This window comes from Schistocerca americana, chromosome X (genome assembly GCF_021461395.2).
Source record: "Schistocerca americana isolate TAMUIC-IGC-003095 chromosome X, iqSchAmer2.1, whole genome shotgun sequence".
In the NCBI taxonomy this organism is placed as follows: Eukaryota; Metazoa; Arthropoda; class Insecta; order Orthoptera; family Acrididae; genus Schistocerca; species Schistocerca americana.
In genome coordinates, this window is record NC_060130.1 from 816,676,043 (window position 1) to 816,699,898 (window position 23,856).

Here is a 23,856-nt window from a genome sequence, read left to right on the forward strand (position 1 = left end):
AGAATTAATGTTGCTATAGACTAGACCATCCTGGGGTGGCACACTAGTTTTAGTTAAGAATAGGCTGGCACATAGGCCAAGGTTGACCACGTCACTAACATCTTAAATTTGTGCTACAAAAACTCCGCTACGAGAACACACCACATGAACAGGAAGCAAGATCTTCCTGATGACATTCAAGAGCTCTTACGTGCGAAAAGGCGCCTTCGTAAACGTTGGCAGACTTACAAGGATCCCACTGACAGGAGGAGTGCCAATAGCCTTGCTCATGGACTCAGGGTTCACCTAGCTGAGCACAGAAATATCTGCTCGGAACAAACACTCCAAGCAACCCAGAACAACCCACAAAAGTTCTGGAGAATCACTAAGGCACGGACGGAACCTGCCAGGTCCATAAAGCCACCGCACGGGAATACGGCCTATTGTATGATGCCATGGACAAGGCTGAGGTCATGGCAGACTCCAGAGAACTTCAATTCAGAGATAATAACATCGACGACGACCAAGAAGAAATCGTGGAAAGGACCATATCAAGGTTACTAAGCAAGCCACACAGGCCTTGTTCCAGCCAGATACTGCCAGTCAGTCAGCTCAACCATCAAAGGGCTTGTCACATCCAAATCCCCTGGCCCTGACGGAGTCAAGCCACTGCAACTCAAGAACCTCCCTCCCACATTACCTCACATTCATCTATAATTCCTGTCTCGAGCAAAACCACTTCCCCACGCCATGGAATCACCATTCCCAAACGCAGTAAAAATCCCTTATTCCCCAAAAACCACAGATGTGTATCACTCCTAAGCTTCCTAGGCAAAATATTGCAACACTTAATCCTTACCTCACTGCACACCTTCCTCAACAACAAGCAGATTATTATCCCAGATCAGTTTGGCTTTCGTGCTGGGCATGGCACGACAATCCATGCCACCTGGGTGGTTGAGCAGGCCTGCAAGGCCAGGACAAAGGGACACAGCACAGGTGCAGTATTTTTGGACATTGAAAAGGCTTTTGACCATGTCTGGTAGGAAAGCATACTATTCGAACCCCACCAATATGAATGTCCCCTCCACATCATTAAGATGATAGCTTCATTCTTAGTAAATAGGATATAAAAGTAACTGTAGCATTAAACAAATGGAGACAGAGTTCCCACAGGGCTCAGTATTGGGGCCCATACTCTCTAGGATCTACACTTATGACATACCAAAGCGTGACAACACTCATCTTGCTCTCTTCGTTGACGACACTGCTGTCTATGCCAGCCATCCTAATCCCAATTACATCGACATGCGACTCCAGTGGGACAGTGAGGAAATTCCTCAAATGGTTCAAATGGCTCTGAGCACTAAGCGACTTAACTTCTGAGGTCATCAGTCGCCTAGAACTTAGAACTAATTAAACCTAACTAACTTATGGACATCGCACACATCCATGCCCGAGGCAGGATTCGAACCTGCGACCGTAGTGGTCGCCCGGCTCCAGACTGCAGCGCCTAGAACCGCACGGCCACTCCAGCCGGCGGAAATTCCTCAATGGTGCAACATTTGGAAGATAAAAATTAACTCCGACAAATGCAATGCAATTATGTTCACTACCAGAAGAAGACCTCCCTATCATCAACTCTCTTAGAGACAGGTGGTACCTCCCCTGGTGTGACACAGTAACCTAATTAGGATTGAAATTTGACCACAAGCTACTGTGGAAACACCACATTACAGATGTATGTAATAGGGGTTCAGCTAGAATTTATCAGTTGTATCCTTTGCTCAAGGGCAATGGCCTGACCACTAAAGCAAAATTATTAATCTGGATGATGGTGGTACTTCCGGCTATACTTTATGAATGTGAAACCTGGGGCATGGCCGCAGACACTCACCTTCACAAATTGCAAGTCCTGCAAAACAAAGCTTTAAGGATTATCACTGATGCACTTTGGTTTGTCCCCAACACACATATAAACAATGACACTAACATGACAACAATCACCACCATCATTCAAACAGAACATAATCATTTTACAATAAAACAGGAAACATACCATTCCACCTCATTTTATCACTACGTACCGATCCCCTTCATGTAAACGACAAACACCCAACAAACACAATCACTTGCCATTTCAGAGCATAACATACCATCTATCATATTAAACACTATGTGATTACACACTCACAAACACACATACACATGTAGGTAAACCCCTCACTTCGCATCCCCAACCTTACACAGAAGGCATTAGGATAAGTCCACCAGATCTTCAGTAATTATGGGCTCAAACCCAGTCATGCAAACACGACAACAGGATCTCATCATTCCAAGCAGAGCAGCCAGGTGAAGCAGATGTATGTTGCAGTGGGACTGGCGACTATGTGAGCTTCTGAACATGTCAAAGCAGCCATACAAGCAAGTCAGTGGTAAAGAAGACCGAAGAGGGCCCGTGGACAGCGACTACACAAATTCCTCGCTCCGATCAACACCACAGACGGTGTTGCACAAAGAAGCAAAGCTGTCATATTCCTCTATGCCGCTTGCAACAAAAAGAAAAGAAAAGCAAAATTGTCAATCTCGGCTGCCAATCTGTGGTGGCAAAATTGTCGTGGCACACAGTACACCAGTGTTGTATGGCAGAATAGTTCCGTCACCTCTGGGATTAGGGACTTCTCTGTGCCAAGGCCAGTGGCCTAGCCAGCCCCTTTTCCCATGCACGTGTAAAGATAGGCTGCACAACCTGTGGAAACCTTCGGGCGAGGCATCTGCCAGGCAAGGTGCCAACTAAGCACGCGCACGGCACACCTCTGGTATGACCACACACAAAAATCAGGACATCGCAACAACGTGGACAGCTACAGAAATCACAACCCTCCACCCCCGACCAGGCAAGAAGAAAGGGTCCAGAGCACAGACACCCCCTCATCGCCAACACCAGACAGTAGAGGCCAGAATGTCTCCATCACCAGCTCACTTTCCCTATACGACCTTGTCTGTCACACATACGTGATAATGGGCTTGCAACACAAGCTCACCTCCACAGAATGCTGATTCTGCAAAAGCATAATCAAGAATAATGTCAAAAGCCTTACAGTCACAAAACTCCAGAAGGCGTTCCTTGAGCTCAGGGTAAAAGAGACAGATGGTGAAATACAGTGAAACTTCCGAAATTAAGGCTACCCCACAGCCAAGGTCCACTGGCAAAAACCTTGGGGACCATGAACCAACCACAACCGTAAAGCTACACCATCCCTCTCAGTAAGTCTCAAAAAGATACCGGTCACCACACCCAAGGAGGATGTCAAAAAACAAATTCCAGAACAAGGAGTGTGTATGGAAAAAGCATGGTGAATCATCTCCAGCAAAAACAAACTGCCAACCAAAAAGTTCCAGATCATAACACACAACCAACAAACATTCGATCAACTACTGAAAGAGGGCATTGACATAGACTTCAAACGAAGAATGGCAGAACCGCCACATGACTCTCTCTCCCCAACCAGCAGTCTGACCGATGTTTATCCATCAAGCATCCTACCACAAAATGCGCAGAACGAGCTAAATGTGCTAGATGTGGAGGGCAACATAATCTCTCACAATGCAGCCTCAGGGAAGAAAAGCACGCAAACTGCTCAAGAGAGCACTCTGCCTTATCGTACAAATGGCCTCGCATGACCAAGGAACCAACTAGCACCAAAGTCTGTGCCCCGATCAAGACAATGGACGGGCCGGACCACCCACCTACTAAGAAAGATGAGAACAGCGAATCCATGTCAGCTAACCATATCGTCTTGAAAAACGATCTAATACATCTGATGACCACCATATTGATTGACATGTTCCAAGACTGATGTGAGGACGCAAAAAAAAAAAAAAAAACTATCGACTGAGTGTTTCAAAGGTCCTTGAGAGGGGAAGGATAGCAACACAAGTAAGAAACACTGCCCCCCCCCCCCACACACACACACACACACCACTATGGATAACATGAACAGAAGCAACCACCTAAATCTCCTCTTTGCAAATGTGCAGGGGATTAAAACTAAACCATCTGTTCTCACACACACATTCACACTGCCACTATTGCAGAGACATGGCTCCATGACAGAGACAAATGTGGCTCCACGACATACACCATCTTCTGCAAAGACAAGCAAGACGGGGCACGGGAGGCGCTGCAATTTACGTAAACAATGCCATAGCAGCTGACATTTGCTTTCCCACATGCAAACTATAACTGGAGGCCATAATAATTAAAATCATATATAGGAACAGGAGGACCGTCATAATAGCGTGTATATACAACCCACCACATACAGCATTACCAATACAATTCATCAAACATGTCATGACACAAAACCGCACAATCCTACTGGCAGATCTAAACGCCAGACACCATATGGTAGGAGACAGACTAGGCAATAGAAACGGCTGGCTACTATTCGACCTCTAAACTACTGAACTCATACTCAGACTACTAATTAACGAGCCATCATTCATAGGCTTCCAAGGCACATCAAACCCAGATCACATCCACTACAGCCCAGACATCGACGACACCTTAACAGAACCACAAATAGGCAACTCCATCACGAGCAACCACCCGACCAGCAGAACCAAAAGCTATACAGAAATGCGGACTGGAACAAATGTCAATACATACTAACAGAAGAACTAACCACCCCCATTAGTATCGCACAGCCAGACGACATACAACATGTTGCCAATAGTCTCGAATCGGCCATCCAAATAGCCATAACTGAAGTAATACCCACAAAAACAATAGAAAACTGCTGGAAACCCTCCATCCCCCAGAAGCATTAAACCTTATCTGACAGAAAAAACAACTACAAAGACAAATGAGACGAGGAGACAACCCAGACCTAAAATGACAGTGAAGAGACTAAATGCCAGGGTCAAGAGAATTACTTCAGCGCACAGACAACAACAACGGGACGATACATGTGCTCCACTAAATTACAGGGAGGGCAGAAAATTCTGGAAAAAATTCAAAACTTTAACAGGACAACGAAAGTCGACTCAGTCCACCCTGCTGGTAAACAATGAACCAATGACTGACCACGAACAACAGGCAGAAGCATTTAAATGGGTGTTACAAGAAGTTTACTCATTCCCAGCTGATGACAAATTTGACAAACAATTTAGGCAACATGTAGAATCCCAACTGCCACAAATACTAGCAACCCCCATAACTGAAACAGAAGAACAGCTAGCCCTCACTAAAGACATAACAGAGACTAAAATAGAAGATGCAATCTACACAGGATGAAACTCTGCCCCTGGTGAAAACTGTATATGACAACTCCACCTCCAGAAAGCCCCATAACATCTCCTTATCCCTATACCATCCCTCATCTACAACTTCTGCATGAATCATGAAATAATACTGACAAATTGGAAAACCCGTACAACAATCATGATTCCCAAACCTGACAAACCCAGGAGTGACCCTTGTTCATAAACACCAATGTCACTACTTAACATAATCAGAAAGACATACAAACACATACAGATGGACAGGATATGGAAATTCACACATGACAAAGGATTAATCCCCCCAATACAGGCAGGTTTTCAACAGAAACACTCGACCAACAACCCCCAACTGAAACTGACTGACAGCACAGCAAAAGGTTTCAACAAAGGACACTGCACATTCACTGTCCTTCTGGACATTGAGCATGCCTTTGATGAACTGTGGCACAACAGCCTGCTATATAAACTATTTGAAATAGGACTCTGGAACTTTTATACCACAAGCAGGGGTACCCCAAGGAGGAATACTATCCCCATTTCTGTATACACTATATACCACTGACATTCCAACAGTTAGGACACAAACTGTAGGTGCGTATGCATACGACACAGCCTACTGGTACACAGAACTGAAAATAACTACCGTACAATTAAAGACGAACAACTGCTTCACACAACTAGAGCAATGGATGACCAAATGCCGAATTTGTCCCAACCACAACAAAACACAAACAGTTCTCTTCCAACACAGACATTTGAAGAAAAAAAATGACAGCAAGACAACAGGGACATTGAACTATCACTATGGAACACGCCCCTCACACTCAACAACTCAGCCAGATACCTAGGAGTACATCTAGACTGACACCTTAACTGGAAAACACACCTGAATCACTTACTAAACAAACCACAACTCAGATAGGATGCTTCCATGACCGCAGCAATGAAACAGCTCTACATATGTATAAAACATTTATTAAGACCAATACTGGAGTAGGCAGTCGCCCCACTCGGCAGAATGCAGGCCCACATCATGGAAAAGCTCCTCAAAACAGAAAGAAGACTTATACGCAGCATCACCAAACAACCTACCACAATCCACAGCAAGAAGTGTACGCAACCACAGGTATAGAACCACTGCAAACCAGAATGGCCAATCTCAGGGTGAGATATGGCAAAAACCTGCTCCACACGAGGCCAGACATGGAGGATATTCTCACCATAAATGGAAGAGAAAACAGAAAACCTAAATACAAATACATACCACCCTCATGCACAATAGCCCAAAACATTCCCTGATCTCGTCCTAACCCTCCTAATCGAAAACACAACACCAACTCACCTCTCACCTAGATGACAATACCGAACACCCCCTCTCAGGATCAATTGACAATTAAAAAGTTCAATTGAAAATACCTAAGGAAGAGATGCGCCAGCACTTCTAAATGTATACTATTATATTCAAAACACATTGTAAAGCAACTACGCTGAGAATCTGATGTCTACAACAGACTACTGAAATATGTGTATAATGATCAAGAAAATCACCCTTGAAACATACCATGTCAATACTACCAAATTACTTATAAATTATACCTCACTTGTCTCCAACCTTCTTATGTATATATCCTTTCTCATACTACCTTTCTATTTTTTTTTTTATATATATATATATATGTCTTGTTTTTATTAAAAGTTACAGTATACTAAAATAGCATTACTAAAACCTTAAAAAAAGGAATATACTGTAATACTTGTTGTAATAAATTTATAAACCATAAATGACAAAAGCACTTGCCAGAAAAATAAATAGTAATAAAAAAATAAATATGTCAAACCCCTATGGCCAGCATGACCTCAGACAGCCCGCCCTCCACCCTCAGAGGTGGGGGGTGGGGAGATGGGGGGAGGGGGGGGGGGGAAGAGGGGTCAAAAATGACACCTGGAGAGACTGAAGAATCAGAGCAAGAGCAGCTCACAGGCTGGTCACCACTATGAAGGAAACGATAATAGCAATGTAACTAATAGTTTCCTTCTTTCATGTTAGATACTCTTGGAAAATTTACACAACCCCTGTCATTTGCTTTTGGGGGTTCATCATGTTGACTTTCATAATTCCTCATCTCAAACATCTAACCAAATGTCAGATTGCTGTGAAAACAATGTAATATTTTAATTTTCTCATCAATAGAAGACATCTCATCTCGGACTGAGATGGACCAGAAATTCCTTCTTCCATTTTAAGCATTGCCACTTCTCTAGCTATACAAAAAAGAAATAGTAAACACCAAAAATTAATATAAAATCTCCCAGGAGTACATGTGGGCCAGCAAGTTTTGATCAAGGACACCTGTGGCTATGGAGTTTACCAGCATTTGATATACTAAACGCTTTAAAGTGGTAGACACAATGGCTAAACCAACACTGAAGCTTTTGTCACAAGCACTTCAGTAAAACAAAATTGTGCGCTTCCCGGAAGTACACAAAACTGCAGAACAATACACCAATAATATAAAGCCATAGAGAACAAGAATTTGGTCTTTCAAAGTCTGGAGATAGCAGCAATCGACTAACACTGAAAACTAAATTTCTAATATTGTTCATGTAGTCTCTTAAATGACCCATCAGGTGTGAGTAGGTAGTTCACAAAAAGAGTATTCTTTTGAGACCATTATATTTGCAAGTATGCAGAACTTATTTGTTACTATTAGCTGTATAGCACTTGTTTAATTCTCCATTTGATTGGAGTATAGCACATTACCCTATATTTTAAGAACAGGTATGTTACTGTTACATTATCGGGATTGCCTTGTGAGCTAACAATGGAGTGTCTATCATTTATTGCACTTGCCTTAATCATTTGTGCCACCTGAAAAACATATAACTTGACATGGGGCAATAATCTTTTCCACTCTTGTGGAACTTATTGTTATACCCTGTATTGTTCCCACTTCAATCACACACATTTGTATGACATTTCTACAATTACGATATTCAAATTTCTGGAATAAGCATGCCATTAAACCCAAAACATCTTGCAAAAGCTGTTGTTTTGGTGGAAGATGGTCGCAGCATGCATTTTGTAGCAGAAATGTTGAGGACTATACCTTCCCCAATTTCCAGAACAGTAAGAAGTTACAGGGAAACTGGAGGCAATGCAAGGAAACAGGATTATGCCCAAGAAGAGCAACATCAGCAAGAGATGACCAACTTCACTTTCACGTGAACCTTCAGATCACTGCCACTGAAGCACAAAACTGACCAAGTTCGAGTGGGGCAGTGTTAGTGAGGAACCAACCAAAGAAGATAATCTTCAGTCCTGAAGAACTGCTACAACATCAGCACTCACCAGAGAGCATTGCACAGCTCTACTACTTTTCAGAAGGGGGTTATTGTAGCTGGAGTGTACAAAAATGGGAACAAGTGTTGCTCACTGAAGAGTCACGATCTGGACTGCAATCATTTGATGGTACAGAGATGATCTGGTGAAAGCCCAAGGAAAGATATTTCCCTTTCACTTAATCACCTAGGGTCTCTTTTCAGGGTGAGCAGCAATCAGTACGACAGCAAGTGCAGATATGATCTTTCATGGACCACAGGAACCTTACATAACATTGGTACATAGAAAAAATCCTTTAGAAGTGTGTTGTGCCTTTCACTCCATTTATTGGTGATGGGTTTACACTAATGCACGCACATATGTTGCAAAAACTGTACAAGAGTTATTAGACGAAATGGAGATTCATATTACGCACAGCTTGGCCTGCTCGAAGCGATGATTTGAATCCAATTGAGCATGTAATGGACAAGCTGCGAAGAAGTGCCCATCAACACTATTCAGAGACCTTACAGGACCTACGGGAGGCCTCAAAGGGTGGGAGATGATTCCTCAAGAGGACATTAAACAGGAGCATTTGTGAAATGTTGGATGGTGTGACTGATGCTAGAGAAGGTAAGATGTGAACAAAGATCTGTAAAGGGTACAAAACCGAAATGGTGCATCACCTTCATGAGCTTTATCAAAAATTTGCTTTAAGTGTGAATCCATTCGTGTTACTTGCTTCATTTGTTTATAATCATCTTTTTTCATACCTAGAGATCTTGATTGAACCATAAAACTATATTTTACCATAAAACTATATTTTACCATAAAATAGTACATTGGTCTTATAAAAGTGACTGGAATTTAAATTTTGTAAAATTTTTGTTTGAAAGAAATTAAAGTGTTGTGGTTTTAATTCCAGTCACTGTATTATAAGAGTGGCATTTTTCATAATTTTTCTGGATTGACCCCCTATTTTATTTTTAATAAATAAATATCACAAGTCTCAGGTGGTGTCAATTGTTCTCAGTAACATTTAAACACAACCCAAATCCAAAACTGTTTATTATAATTATCTTTCACACTAATGTATAGTTTTAAGTTTCAGTGCAGTCCTTTTTTACCACAAGTTCTTGGTCACAAGATATATCAAGCATTTTTTTTAATATTGAACAAGCCATGTGAATTTTGTTTGATTTGTGACAGAAAAAGAAAATGCAGCCAACTTTCTCCATTTTCTAAAAGCAAGTAATTTCTCATGCCATATGGTGATCAAAGAGGTTGAAATGTTAAGTGAGAGGACAAAGCAACAATTCGGTTGAAGTAGTAATGAGTTGTAGGACATATCAGCATATGTGTCACATTAATGTTGCTTGTTATCCCAGAAAACCAAAAACTGATGCATACCAACAATTTACAATTTTTCAGTTTGGATCAATAGATCGATTTCAATTAACTTGTGCTTTTTGTAAATTGCATGATGTACAGATTTCAGCAATGTGCAATGAGGGAAGGCTGATTAGGGTTTCACGTACTGTTGACAACCAGACCATTAGAAACTGAGCAAAAATTCAGATTGTGGACAGATGAGGAAGGTAACTGGCTGCGACTTTTGCAATGAAACCATACTGGCATTACCTTTAAGCTGTTTTAAATAACCTGAAAGACTATGGCCAAGCAGAGATTTGAATCTCTGCCCTCCCAGATGCCGGTACAGTGTACCACTGCACCAACTTGCTCGGTTTGAATCATTTCGTATTTAAATAAAGCACATGGTAATTGTTGGCTATAAATCAAGTAAATTATGAGTACAAGTAAAGAAAAAATGAACTGCTTACTGCAGAAAGGCAACTAGTCCAAAATTTATAAAATTTAGTTTGTGACGATTATGGTTCAGAGTGGATCAATGCATTGTTTACCGCAGAAAGAAAACCTGTTTGCATGACGACATAGGTCTGATAACGCTGTCAATTTTTTGTTCACTGCAGATATGGAACTATTTTGTGATATGGTGGGGGGAAGAGATGAAAGATACTACACGGTAGATGTCACTGAACTCTTAAACCATTCTCGAAAAAACTTAAGTTCACCATTTTTCAAATATAGGTGGATTCTTTTATTGACAATAGTTGCTGGTGGCCAACATTCTGTAAAATAACCTACCTTAGCAATGATCTGTATGGTAAAGTAATTCCCAGATATCTGAAACAAGTCCTCAATATTTCAAAATATCGTTGAGATTACCTTCCCAACTGAAAATTGGTATAGTGTTACATGTAACACGAATATTGCTGGCTTGTTGGACACGTTTATGCTTAGGAAAGTCTTACAACATTTGGAATGCCCTTCAAAGGAATCCTATGTATCTGTACTGCTTCTACATAACCACAAAATGGATGACATTGAGAAATCTTTGGTCTACATCCCTTAACACAAGATGCTGTTTTGGAATTCAGTCACATCATGGCTGACAACAATGGCATCTTGTTATGTAGTTGAAGATAACCGAGTAATGCAACCATGAAATACGTAAATTGTTACTCAGAAATATTTAACAAGGTTTCTTACAATAAAAGATTTTTATATGTTCATTTCTGTTTTAAAACAAGTAATGCAACCCTAAAATTAATTTGAAACTCCACTTTACTGCAGGAAGGGAACATGTCCAACAACAAAAAAGTTGTCCCCCTCTTTCCCTTTATACCATACTTGACTTTTACATGAAAGAAATTCAAGCCAAGAGAGAAACTGCAATAAACAGGTTTTATTCACTATTTTGATTCCGGTGTAAAACTAGGAAATATAGGCATGTTGCCTTTCTGCAGTAAGTGGTTCAAGTCCTTTTTTTTATTTCTAAATGGCAGCAAGCCCTTCTAAAAAGCTGTGTGTGCATTCATTCCCATGTTTTAATGTAAGACTGCAGAAAACTGGCAAAATGCAGCCATCTTGTCACATTATGTCATTACCAAACTGTCAGCAAAAAATGCTACAACAGTTGTCCATATCATACCTTACCTGTTCACAGCTATTTATCTGCCGATGGTCACAGGTGAGAAGATGTGGAGTGTTTTTATCACTACTTTGGAGGCACTTGATTAGGTAAATGTCACATCTTGTGCTTACATCAATGCCCCACCAGCATAGAGTAGTAGCTTGTCAGTACTCTTTTGGTAAACAAGAGCTAGCCTTTCTATCAGGTGTTCCATTGCCCTGCTAACCAATTAAAATACATTCAACCCCCTCTCTCCCCGATCCAAATCACCAGTGTTCTGATGAATCACGAATATTCCCTCTACTGATACTAGCACCCTCTCATTTATAGGATATTATTCCCAATTTGACATCATCTTGCAATCAGTGAGTTTTGAGGATACTGTAAAACATTGGTCTATCTGCAACCTATACTGACCATGAGGCAAAAATAGGAAATTCGTGTGTTACACATTCACATCATGGACATTTAATAACTTCAAAAGAAGTTGCCTCCAGCACTTAAGAACTTCGTGAATGGTATGATACAAGAAACAAAACGTCCATTTTAAAAAATATTTGTATTTACTAAAAACATATAAATTTTGGTAATTTACTGTTCACCAAATACTGTGCACAGCAGATTTCTAACAATGAAGTGTATGTTATTAAACTTACACAATTATTTTTACATTCATTTTTTCCTTATCTACCTTTTTGATCTATGTTTGCAGAGAAACTGTCATGATGTTCTAGTTCAAATACTGTATTTTTCCCCATTATAGTCCCCATGCATTTTGGTGCACCTCTGTCACTTTCTTCATAACTACACTCTACAAAATCACTGTCTGCCACTATTACTCAAAACATCACCCATTCTAGCTTGAATGATAGAATGGGGATGATGAGAAGAATATGTCTTTTCACCTTTCATGTTGATGCTTTTCACAAGTAAGAGTGTTGCAGTAAAACATTTTACAATTGTCACTGAAAATTGACACTGAGTTACATACTTGTTTGAGTGACTATTTTAATATTGAAAACTTACTATCAAAGTGTCAACATTCCTGTAAAAATCTAATAGGGCTTGTACAAACTTGTCACAAGCTGCACAGTTCTTTTTGTGGTCAATTAGTTTTGTTTAAAAATCTTAATTATTTATTGAGAATGAAACTGGGTCATGTAATTTCTTTTATACAAGTTATGTATCACTTATGTTAACACCAGTGTGTGTATAAACAAATAAAGATAAAACATGACTGATTTTGAGAGTGGCTAATTTCTTCTTAATGTGTGTCTGAAGTACAGAAAATCATTGCCCAGATTCTTACAAAATTTAAGGACTGGTTGACATAAAATTACGCAACAATTTTGCAGTAAACTATCAACACTATTGACACAAATTAGTGAACACTGTGGATGGCCAACATAAACCTAAACATTTTTGAGTGCTAATAGTGTGTGGCATTACAAGCATTATTTCAGACACACAATTCAAGCTGTAACTGAAAACTTCAAACTCTATATGACGACTCCAATGAAGTTATGTTGCTGGTGGCGAGAATCCTGTGTGTCTCATTATTTTCCAAATAAACTTAATACTGATTCCTATGCTGCTTCGTAGATAACCACTTCTCTGTTGTCTTTTTGATTTGCAGTACTGTAATGGATATTGTAACTACACACCACGACTAGAAACAATCATAATTACTTAGTCTACCCATTATGATTATAGGATTCAACAGATTTATTACAAGTAATGTTTTATATTGTGATGTGTAACTTATTGTCAATGATCGACTGACAACAGGTAACATAAGCACAGAACAACACAGGAAGCATTCACTAAATCGATAACACAAGAACACTGAGTTGGCAAAGGAATGCACTACAAATAACATGATCAAAGAGGGATCAATGCCTAATACAGTCATCTGATGAATAGTAACAAAATTTTTAAGGTACATGACAAAAGTTAGGTCACTTCAATAAACCATTGGTACCATTATATCAATAGCATAACTTTTTTACCTAATGCATATTATAGACATCACATGTGCATCCTACTTAATCTTCACATTAAATGAAACATTCTTCAACATTCAAATTTAATAAGGAGTGTCACCAGTACTATTTGCACACTTTTTTTTGCTATTTCTAGAGGGATGCAAAATACTTTTCTGAGTAAGTTTCACAATAAGTAAGGTTTGCCACACAAAGTGAGGAGTAGCTTCACCTCCCTCATGACCATGTGCTATTCTTAACACATATGCATCCACCAAAGTTACTTTTAGACAAATCTGCAAGTGCTTCCACCAGGAGGTGTAGATGGTATCTGTGATGGATTGGAAACTGCTTCTTCATTAATTTTTTTTTTTGCACAGAACACTGTTAAACACCACACACTGTCCAATAATAATCCTTTGCGCCTGCTACATTGACGTATTTAAGACAAAAATAAAAAGTGTGCAAATTGTATAATCTCACAATAGTTCAACAGCCATATGCAAAGGTATTTATTAAACATTAAAAATGTGAGAATAAACTCACATAGCTGCTTAGTACTAGATGTGCAAGATAGGTCAAAGGGAAAAAAAGTAAGCCAATGAAAATGATAGCCAATGGGAAGAGATCAGTAACTCCACAGTTACAGGTAAACTACCTGTGACAGACATAATACATATAAGTAACAACACAATAAATCCACATCACACAAAACATCCCATATAACAAAAATTATTTTATCTGTATTAAACACTCATCACATAATTACGGATGTTCAAGATAATTTAACATAATTACCATAACCAGACATAAAAATCAAAAAGACAACAGTTGCAGTCAAGAGATACTGTTACAGATAATGTGAGGGAGGGTTGGGGGTCGAAAAGAGGGGGAGGGAGAGGGGGACGGGCGCAGAGAGAGAGAGAGAGAGAGAGAGAGAGAGAGAGAGAGAGAGAGAGAGCACAGCTACAGGCTGCAGTATTTCAATAACAATAGCATCACTATAACTTCCAATAGTTAAATACTGGTATATTTTTTGTAGATTTTTTACTAGTTGAAACTTCACGGTTAGAGGTGGTTGTAAAGAGTGACCATTTACTTTATTACCTGTAGTTTATGAACATATATAATATCTTAAATTTAAAAACAGGCACTTTAGTTTTGTCACCAAATGTTTACCACCATATTTCCACGGTATGGATGGTGGCATTGTACACAAAAAACTCAAAAAACTTTTCACGGTATAGGTATTTTCCGTGTTGAAGATGGCCACATTGTTAACCTGCAAGCTAAAATGGTTTTGTGTAGGATAACCCCATTACTGATATATCAAGACAGTTTAAGATCTCCTTGATATTATTGTGCCATGTAGAAAAGACTGAATGTGTGGAGCAGGCTGAGTATGCGGAGCAGTGGCCCATTTTAGGCACTTTTCTTTGCTCAGATATGTAAAATTTGACAGGGTTTTTTCCATCTCAAATAACTATTTCATAAATACAGTAGCACGGCAGAATACTGTTACACAGCCGTATAATTCACAAACATGGTGACTGTCTTCCCTGTCATTGGGAAGTTTAAGATGACATGTGCACCATTGAGTCCTTAGTAAGGCACCAGAGCACTGCGTTGTTGTTGTTGTTGTTGTTGTTGGTGGTAGTGGTGCAAAGAGCGAGCACTCAATTTACAGGAATAATTTCTGCATGTAAAGATATGAAAGTGACTTGACTGATATTTTAAGCAACTGTTACCTCATTTTTGTACTGAGCTTTACAAACAACTGAATGCATTACAACCCCCCCCCCCCCCTCCCAAAAAAAAAATTAGCACAGGTAAAAAGTGAAAAATACCAACAGTAGTGAACAATTCTAGAACAGCAAACAATGAAAAATCCAGGATGGAATAATGAGAATATTATGCAAAGGATAGATTGCTACTCAGCATATAGAGGAGCTGTTGAGATGCAGACATACACAATGAAAAGATTTTGATTTTGGCCAAAAGGCCTTCCTTTAATGTAAACACACACACACACACACACACACACACACACACACACACACACACACACACACACACACACACCCTTGTGCAGGCGACCACGGTGTCTGGCCACTGAGGCCTCAGTTTCCAGAGACAATCATCATTTGCATATGCAAGTTGTGCTTGCATGGTGTTTTTACTTTAGAAAAAGGCCTTTTGGCCAAAAGCTTAACAAGTATGGCAGTCTGTTGTGTATGTCTGCGATTCAATGTCTCCGTGATACAGGGAGTAGCAATCTTTCCTTTTCATAATATTGTCATAATAGAACAGCAGATATTCTTCCAGGCAAAGTCATCAAAACTGAATAATTAAAGATGTTTTGTACCTGAGTGGTTTTTGAAAATCTGCTTCAAAAGTAGGCTTTGGAAGGCACACAAACTAAATATTATTTCCACTGTGATGCGAAACAATAAATTAGAAGTGAAATTTTGATATTATGTCAAAATGAAGGCCCTCCACACACATTTTGGATTGCCAAATAAAATTTATAGTTCATCAGGCACAGACAAAGAATGTATGTAGCAACAATGAGGAAGAGTGTCAGATGTTACAGTAGAACTTAAACAGTATCATGTGCACAATCCAAATCTAAAAGCACATGACTACTGTCTCTGCTTGTGTTTCAGATATTAGCTTGATTAAAGCAGGTCAGTCACATAAGTAGAAGTTACAGTAAAGATATGTAAAAAAAATCTATGTTACAAGGGAAAAATAAAATATTCAGGATTCTTCATAACAATAACCATTTAAATGCATATAATAAGTTCACGATTCTGGCTGTCTCAAATTTTAGAGACAGCTCGACATACAATATGTACATATACATGAATGTTGTAAACAGGTTCTCATACAAACAACACAATTAAGAAATGAAATAAAACAAAACATACAAAACTGAACTAATCAAATTATTGACAACATAACTGAAGGAAAATAAGTCCTTTCTTCCTTTTGTTGAACATGATACCAGTCTGCAGATCACTACTCTTGTAAATACAATTATGTATTACACAGTACACTTCTGGCAATGTTACGCTGAGAGCCACACCCGACGAATCATGTAGAATGTGACATTAAAAGATAAAAACGTACTCAGAAAATAGAAATCCGCTTTTGCTGTGCCTCTTACTTCATTTTCTCTTGCATACTTACAGTGTCCACATATATTACTATTTTTGCATATTTTATTCAAAAATATATATTTATAAAACGAAATTACATGACAGTTTGGGACTGATTAATCGTTGATGGCATTTGAGGTCTGCCCTCCAGCTTATTGTAGTCAAGGTGAAATTCCTTAGCCACTTTTCGCCAATTTTGTGCATCAAAAAAGAAGTATGTACCACGTTCGTATGTCGAAGTCTTTTCAACAGCTCCCATTCCTGGTGCTTGTGTAATCCAAACCTTCTCTTCTGTGTGATACCGCCACTCCCTGTTGTACCTACAATAATCAAAATAGTAACATGTTAGCTCTACAATTAATTTCACCACACCGAGACAAAAATTAAATATATTTTTAGCATGTTACTGTTATCTGTTGGAAATATATTATACAATCAAGTCAAAAACTGACAATCACTTATGGAAAATCACAAATGGGAACTTTATTATAGCATGTTGTTTGTGAAAATAGCATCTCCTTGAAAGAGGAGGATCTTTAAAATAAAATTCACATAGCAGCTATGTAACAAACTATCCTCGTGGCTACACTGATGTCACATATTAAATGGCCTTAGAAGAGTGAAGGTCAAACTTCAGACTGATAGAGTGCTTCTTGAGTCACATCACACTTTGTAAAAGAAAGTGTGTTATAGCCAACTTTGAATATGGGACAAATGAAATTTTATTCAGAAATTTCCACACATAAGGCTCAGCCAGAAGTACAGCCATAAAGAAAAGCATTCTGTATTCAACTGAAGGTCGCACACATGAAGGAATGAAGGGAAGGGTTTAACATCCTGTCAACAGTAAGGTAATTAGAAACCATGCAGAAGATGGGACTGGACAAGGATCAGGAAGGAAAATGGTCACGTCCTTTTGAAAAGGAACCATCGCGGCACTCACCTTAATCAATTAGAGAAACCACAGTAGGATAGCTGGGCAGAATTTTGAACTTCACTTCTCCCATGTGAGAGTCCAATGTGAATCATGCACCAAAAAGCTAGGTGTATCAACAAAGAGACACTATAGCCTTGTATTATTATAAATGACAAGAAAGAAATAGCTATTGTACAAATTGGCCATCACAACCCACTCATCAATATCCACTGTCTAATTGCACTAGTGGAATATGATTGAGCTCAAACAGTATATCCACTGTCTGGTCATCGTAAATTGAAGGAAAACAGTAAGTAGAGGGAGGAACTCATTAAATGCTCACAGGTAATATTTCCTCAAAGCCATAACATTTCCACGACTGACTGGGTATCCAGTGTTATTGTTTGTGGTGACAATGGGTAATTGCTCCTGTCTGCAGAGTACTGAATGACTATTCATTATTTGATGGTGCATAAAGGACAAGGCACTGTGTCCTACTTACAAGGGAACCTCCCCATCGCACCCCCCTCAGATTTAGTTATAAGTTGGCACAGTGGATAGGCCTTGAAAAACTGAACACAGATCAATTGAGAAAACAGGAAGAAGTTGTGTGGAACTGTGAAAAAATAAGCAAAATATACAAACTGAGTAGTTCAAGGGAAGATAGGCACGCAGGAGCGCCGTGGTCTCGTGAGCAGCTGCAGAACGAAAGGTCCTAGGTTCAAATCTTCCATCGAGTGAAAAGTTTAATTTTTTATTTTCAGTTTATGTGACAAACTCTTATGTTTTCATCACTTTTTTGGGAGTGATTATCACATCCACAAGAAAACCTAAATCGGGCAAGGTAGAAGAATCTTTTTACCCATTCGCCAAGTGTACAAGTTAGGTGGGTCGATAATATATTCCTGTCATGTGACGCACATGCCGTCACCAGTGTCGTATAGAATATATCAGATGTTTTTTCCTGTGGAGGAATCGGTTGACCTATGACCTTGCGACAAATGTTTTCTGTTCCCATTGGAGAGGCACGTCCTTTCGTCTACTAATCGCACGGTTTTGCGATGCGGTCACAAAACACAGACACTAAACTTATTACAGTGAACAGAGATGTCAATGAACGAACGGACAGATAATAACTATGCAAAAATAAAGGAAGTAAAATTTTCAGTCGAGGGAAGACTTGAACCAAGGACCTCTTGTTCTCCAGCTGCTCACGCTACCACGGCGCTCCTAATCTCACATAGTCCATTATGGTGCTTATGTGGCCCATTGACTACTCAGTTTGTATATTTTGCTTATTTTTTCACAGATCCACACAACTTCTTCCTGTTTTCTCAATTGATCTGTTTTCAGTTTTTCAAGGCCTATCCACTGTGCCAACTTATAACTAAATCTGAGGGGGGTGCGATGGGGAGGTTCCCTTGTTAGTACACTGTCACATCGTCAAAAAATCAGCAACATAATGATGGAGTCTACTTAACTCAAGACAGTATAGACAGATTTTCTGTGAACAATGGACACTGGTTTTTCCTAACACTTCAGAACTGGTATGATGCCAAAGGAACATTTCGTTGAACTCTTTTACTAAGAGACTAGCCTGCTAACACGTCTACCGACAATCTGCAGAACGACAATGAATATGCCTGAAAATTTTTGTCCCTGGTGTCAATTTGGATATTTTCAATCAAATACTGTTTCACGTAAAAGTTATTAGTCTTTGTGGAGATCCAGCTATAACTACCATTATCAATCTAAAGTTCATATATAGTGCTGAAAATTGGAAAACTGTATGTAGTCAGTAATCAGTATAATATTTTTTTATCAATTACCATATTTCAGGATAATGCTAATCTCAAAAACTGCAATATGACTTAAATTATTGCAATTACAAAGCTCTTTAAACTTCACCGCTCTCAATACATGCTTAAGAATTGATTGTATTTAAAAGGATATTGGCTGGTGGATTAAGAGATGGACTCATTTGAAGGGTATGCAATGTTGCGGTTAAAACACTTCACTTGTTACAGCAGATGCGGTATGGCACAAAACATTATGAGGTGTTTAAATCCATGCCGTAGGTTTGTAGCACACACATACTGTAACATACCAATAGTGTGGTGGTTCTTACTGATTTAAAATAATACAAAATCAAAATAAGAATTCTGTTAAAAAATGTTCTGGTCTCCTAACCAACTACTTTACAATAGATAACTCGTATGACAACAACAATACTTACAACTCTGTTGCTGCAGCCAACTGTGCCACATCACCAATGTTTGTATAAAACATATAAAACAACAAGTCATCTTTGTACCGGTTCAATTTCACTGGACCCAGTTTGTCTCTGAAAACAAAATGAAAGATTATATGAAATGTCAATTAAGATTGCAAATGATTGGCAGACTGTGTGAGATGGTAAAAACTTACACCATAATTGCTATAGTTCACTGCAATATTTTTTGCCATCAACTGCCAGTTTAACAGATAATATAGGTGGGTTTTTCACTATCTTACACCACACTATATACTACCTACTAACTTTATTTCCCACCTTATTACAAACTACAGAAGACCATTATACAGAATTATGATCAATTTTATTCAGCTTCTACTGAAGGCTCAGCTTACACAAATTTGACAGTTGGCTGCTTAGGTGCAACTTTCTTAGTTCCAGGAATGTAACCCAGTTTTGCTTCAAACATTTTTGATACTGATGTTCACCACTCCTGCTACCATCAGAGTCAGTTTAAGCCCCAAGTGACACAAACCACGGCAAAATTTGTCTACAGTGTGTATTGGAAGTCGTGGCAAAAAGTGACATGGATGAATGTGTTATAAAGGGAAAGGAGTGTGTGTGTGTGTGTGTGTGTGTGTGTGTGTGTGTGTGTGTGTGTGTGTGTGTGTGTGTACATGTTCTCAGTTGAATCCAAAGTCACCTCAGCAGCTGTTCCACTTGGGAATGGTGACTGGAAAGAACGACTGTTGGTAAGCCTGCATATTAGCTCTAATTTCTCGAATTTTCTCATTTTGGTCACTTCACGAGATGTTTGTGGGAGAAAGTAATATGTTGTCTGACTCTTCCTGGAAGATGCTTTCTTGATATTTTAATAGTAAACCTCTCTGCGATGCATAACTTCTCTTGCAACGTCTGTAACTGGAGTTTGCTGAGCATCTCTATAAAGCTCTCATGCCGACAGAACAAACTCGTGATGAAACATGCCATTCTTCATTAGATCTTCCCTATCTTTTCTATCAGTCCTAGCTGGTAAGGATCTCAGACTGATGAACAATACTCGAGAATGTGTGGGACAAGTGTCTTGTAAACCTCCAACCTTTGTGGGTTAGTTGCATGTCCTTAAAAGTCTTCGCACAAATCTTAGTCTGGCATCTGCTTCCCCTACTACTTTTTTATGTGCCCATTCCACTTAAAGTCACTCTTGACAGTTACCACTAGATATTTTACAGTAGCTACTGTTTCCAGAAATTTATCATCAATAGTATAGTTGTACAGTAATGGATTTCTTTTCCTATGTATATGCTATGTGTTACATTTACTCACGTTCAGGGTCAACTCTAGACTCTACACCATTGATTGATCCTCTGTAGGTCATTCCGCAAATCCATACTGGTGTCCACAGTATAGACCTTAATTACCTGTATTTGTATCTCTCCTATGATCCTTCCAGAAAAAAGGAATAGCCTGCGCTTTCTTCCAGTCATTAGGTACTCTTCATTGCTCCTGCAATCTACAATGAACTGCTCCTAGAAGGGGAGTAAGTTCTTTTGCATAACGTTGTTGAATCTTGCAGGTATCTCACCTGGTCCTGATGCCTTTCCACTACTAAGAGACCGTAGATGCTTTTCTATTCCGCCGTCGACTGTCTCAATATCTGTTATTCTACTGTCCTTACAGTGATCAAAAGCAGGGACTGCTTTACACTCTTCCACAGTGAAGTAATTTCGGAAGACCGAAATTAGTATTTTGGTCTTCTCTAAGGATTTCGAACTGGATACTGATTTTATGTAAGATCAAAACCTCTTAGAGTTTTTAGTTAGATCGGTTGCCAAAATTTAATTTCAGACTTACTGAATGCTTCTCTCAATGTTCTCCTTATGCCTATGGCCCGAATAGCAGGTCTTAGAAGTTAACATATTCTGAAGGGATGCAAATCCTTTCATAATTTGGCAGAAAAGAAACTTTTCATGCCAATAGGAAATGTCGAAATTGTCACGGCAGTTTGTATTCCACGTTTAAATATAGACTCCAGCCAGTTGTTTTCACACAATAGTGATGCCTTGAGGGATCAGTAGCATAATATCTCCGAAACGAACATTGAAGTTATGACAACACTTTCTTTTGAAAAAATTTCAAATATATAAATGCTGAATAATTTCTTCTTTACATGATTTAATTTAAAAGAGTTGGTGTTAATGTTCTTTTTCTTCTATAATATAACTAGATGTAATGTGTGATGTCAATAAACATAATGTAACTTGTGTATACTTTATTTTTCAACCTAACACAGTAAAGCAAAAAGATTAGATAAAAAGTTACTTTTTTGGAATGCTATTGCCAACAGCTGTGAAACATTTTGTAAAATGTATGACAAGCAGCTGTGTCCTTTGTTGTCACTACCAGCTGTGGTTAAAAATCATCAGACTATCTGTATACAGCATACAAGCACGAAACAACCGGAAATGCATATAGTGCAACCAATTACACATGAGGTATTATAGCCTAATACTTAGGAACATTATATTATTTACATATCATGGCATGTCACATCAATACGCCAATAAAATAATACAGCTTCATCAAAACCACTCAACATCAAAAGAACAACAGGTATCCATGCTCAAGAGGTGCTGTCAGATGTGTAAGCACAGTTATAACTTTTCATCAGCTAATTGTAAACAAAGAGTAACAAACCATATATGTCTGTTATGAATAACAAGCCAAAACATACATAGCTTCATGAATTCTGTGTTGAAAGTTATTGAAGCACATTAAAAAAATATGCTCTAGACGGAGTAATAGGATAAATATATGCTTAAATATGTGATATAATAGATGTGGGTGTTTCAGGAAAGGTATACCATCACAGGTAATGGTGAACCTTCAATGACCACTTTTGTGAAAGTGTACTATTGATTCCAGTTTTGCCACACAATACACATTCGCTAGGTATACCTGTACTGCCAGGAGATTAGGAATGTGAAAGATGGTTGCAATAACAAAACAGTCACATTTTGAAAGTTGCATTTTATGAACTGCAATTTGAAAACATAGTCATATCACATATAAAATTCATTTATTGCAGCATGGTCGTGCACCATGGCACTTGAAGAGTTGTATACCACTTTTTCTCTTTGCAAAACCATCGCCAAGTCTGACATTTGTACTGGCAGTTGCATTTAAAGAATCCCTGGCCACTCCCTGTTGACTGAGGCATTGCAACTGTCCACAGGGCAATAATTTTCACTGCTGGAACAACCTCCTCTGAGATTATTCTGAGAGTGCAAGTACTGAACTGGGACCTGAAAACAAAATAATGTTGCAATCATAGTCACAGTTAAGTATTGTATTGTCCCTTCCTGAAATATTTAGAAACAATCAATTTATTACCTTGGGTAAGGTTGGCTCAGCACATCATCTCTCATCCTGATTCAGTACAAGCCATCAGCAGTTGTCTCGAGAGAAACACCCAAGATCAACCTTACATCTCCTCTTGCTCAATCAAAGTCAGGAACTGGAAAGCTCACCATACAGTCATTTTCCACTGTGGAAAATGACAATTTGAGCACAGTTGCATTCTTTACGATTGCCCTTCTAAGCACTTTTACACCTCAGTTCTTTGTTTTTTTAACAGTACGAGTGGACTCGCCTAAACCAGTCAGGTAGTATTCATTACAGTCTGTAATAAACACTTTCTCTCTGTTCTCAATCTCTGTTCCTGTTGGTATATCATCCTCTTGCACCGACAATTTGCTACGATAATTATCCAAAAAAGTTCCATTCCCTTTCTTGCTGCCAACACTCACTCAATTATATTTTCAAAGTTGTCCTCGGAGTGAATGTTCACCAATGCTTCAGGAGGTAGACTTTATGAAGACAAACCATGATTAGGAGCGCATACAAACATTGCTTAATTCCAAAATGTGCAGCACTGTTCTTCATTAACTGCACAAACCTTAGTGCACAGCCCCACTCAATGGTG

General features: G+C 38.9%; 1 protein-coding gene across 3 annotated transcripts in view; it reads right to left on the reverse strand.

Moving 5' to 3' along the window:
* Positions 1-15,389: 15,389 nt before the first annotated feature.
* The window catches only part of LOC124555178 (CCR4-NOT transcription complex subunit 2), a 102,148-nt gene continuing 93,681 nt past the window's right edge, over positions 15,390-23,856 (reverse strand). For all 3 annotated transcript variants that reach the window (XM_047129007.1, XM_047129008.1, XM_047129006.1), the window contains exons 7-8: positions 19,875-19,982; positions 15,390-17,042 (exon numbers count right to left, since the gene is read on the reverse strand). In XM_047129007.1, the coding sequence (XP_046984963.1) occupies positions 16,817-17,042; positions 19,875-19,982 (334 nt within the window). In that variant the 3' untranslated portion in view covers positions 15,390-16,816. The remainder of the gene's footprint in view (positions 17,043-19,874; positions 19,983-23,856) is intronic.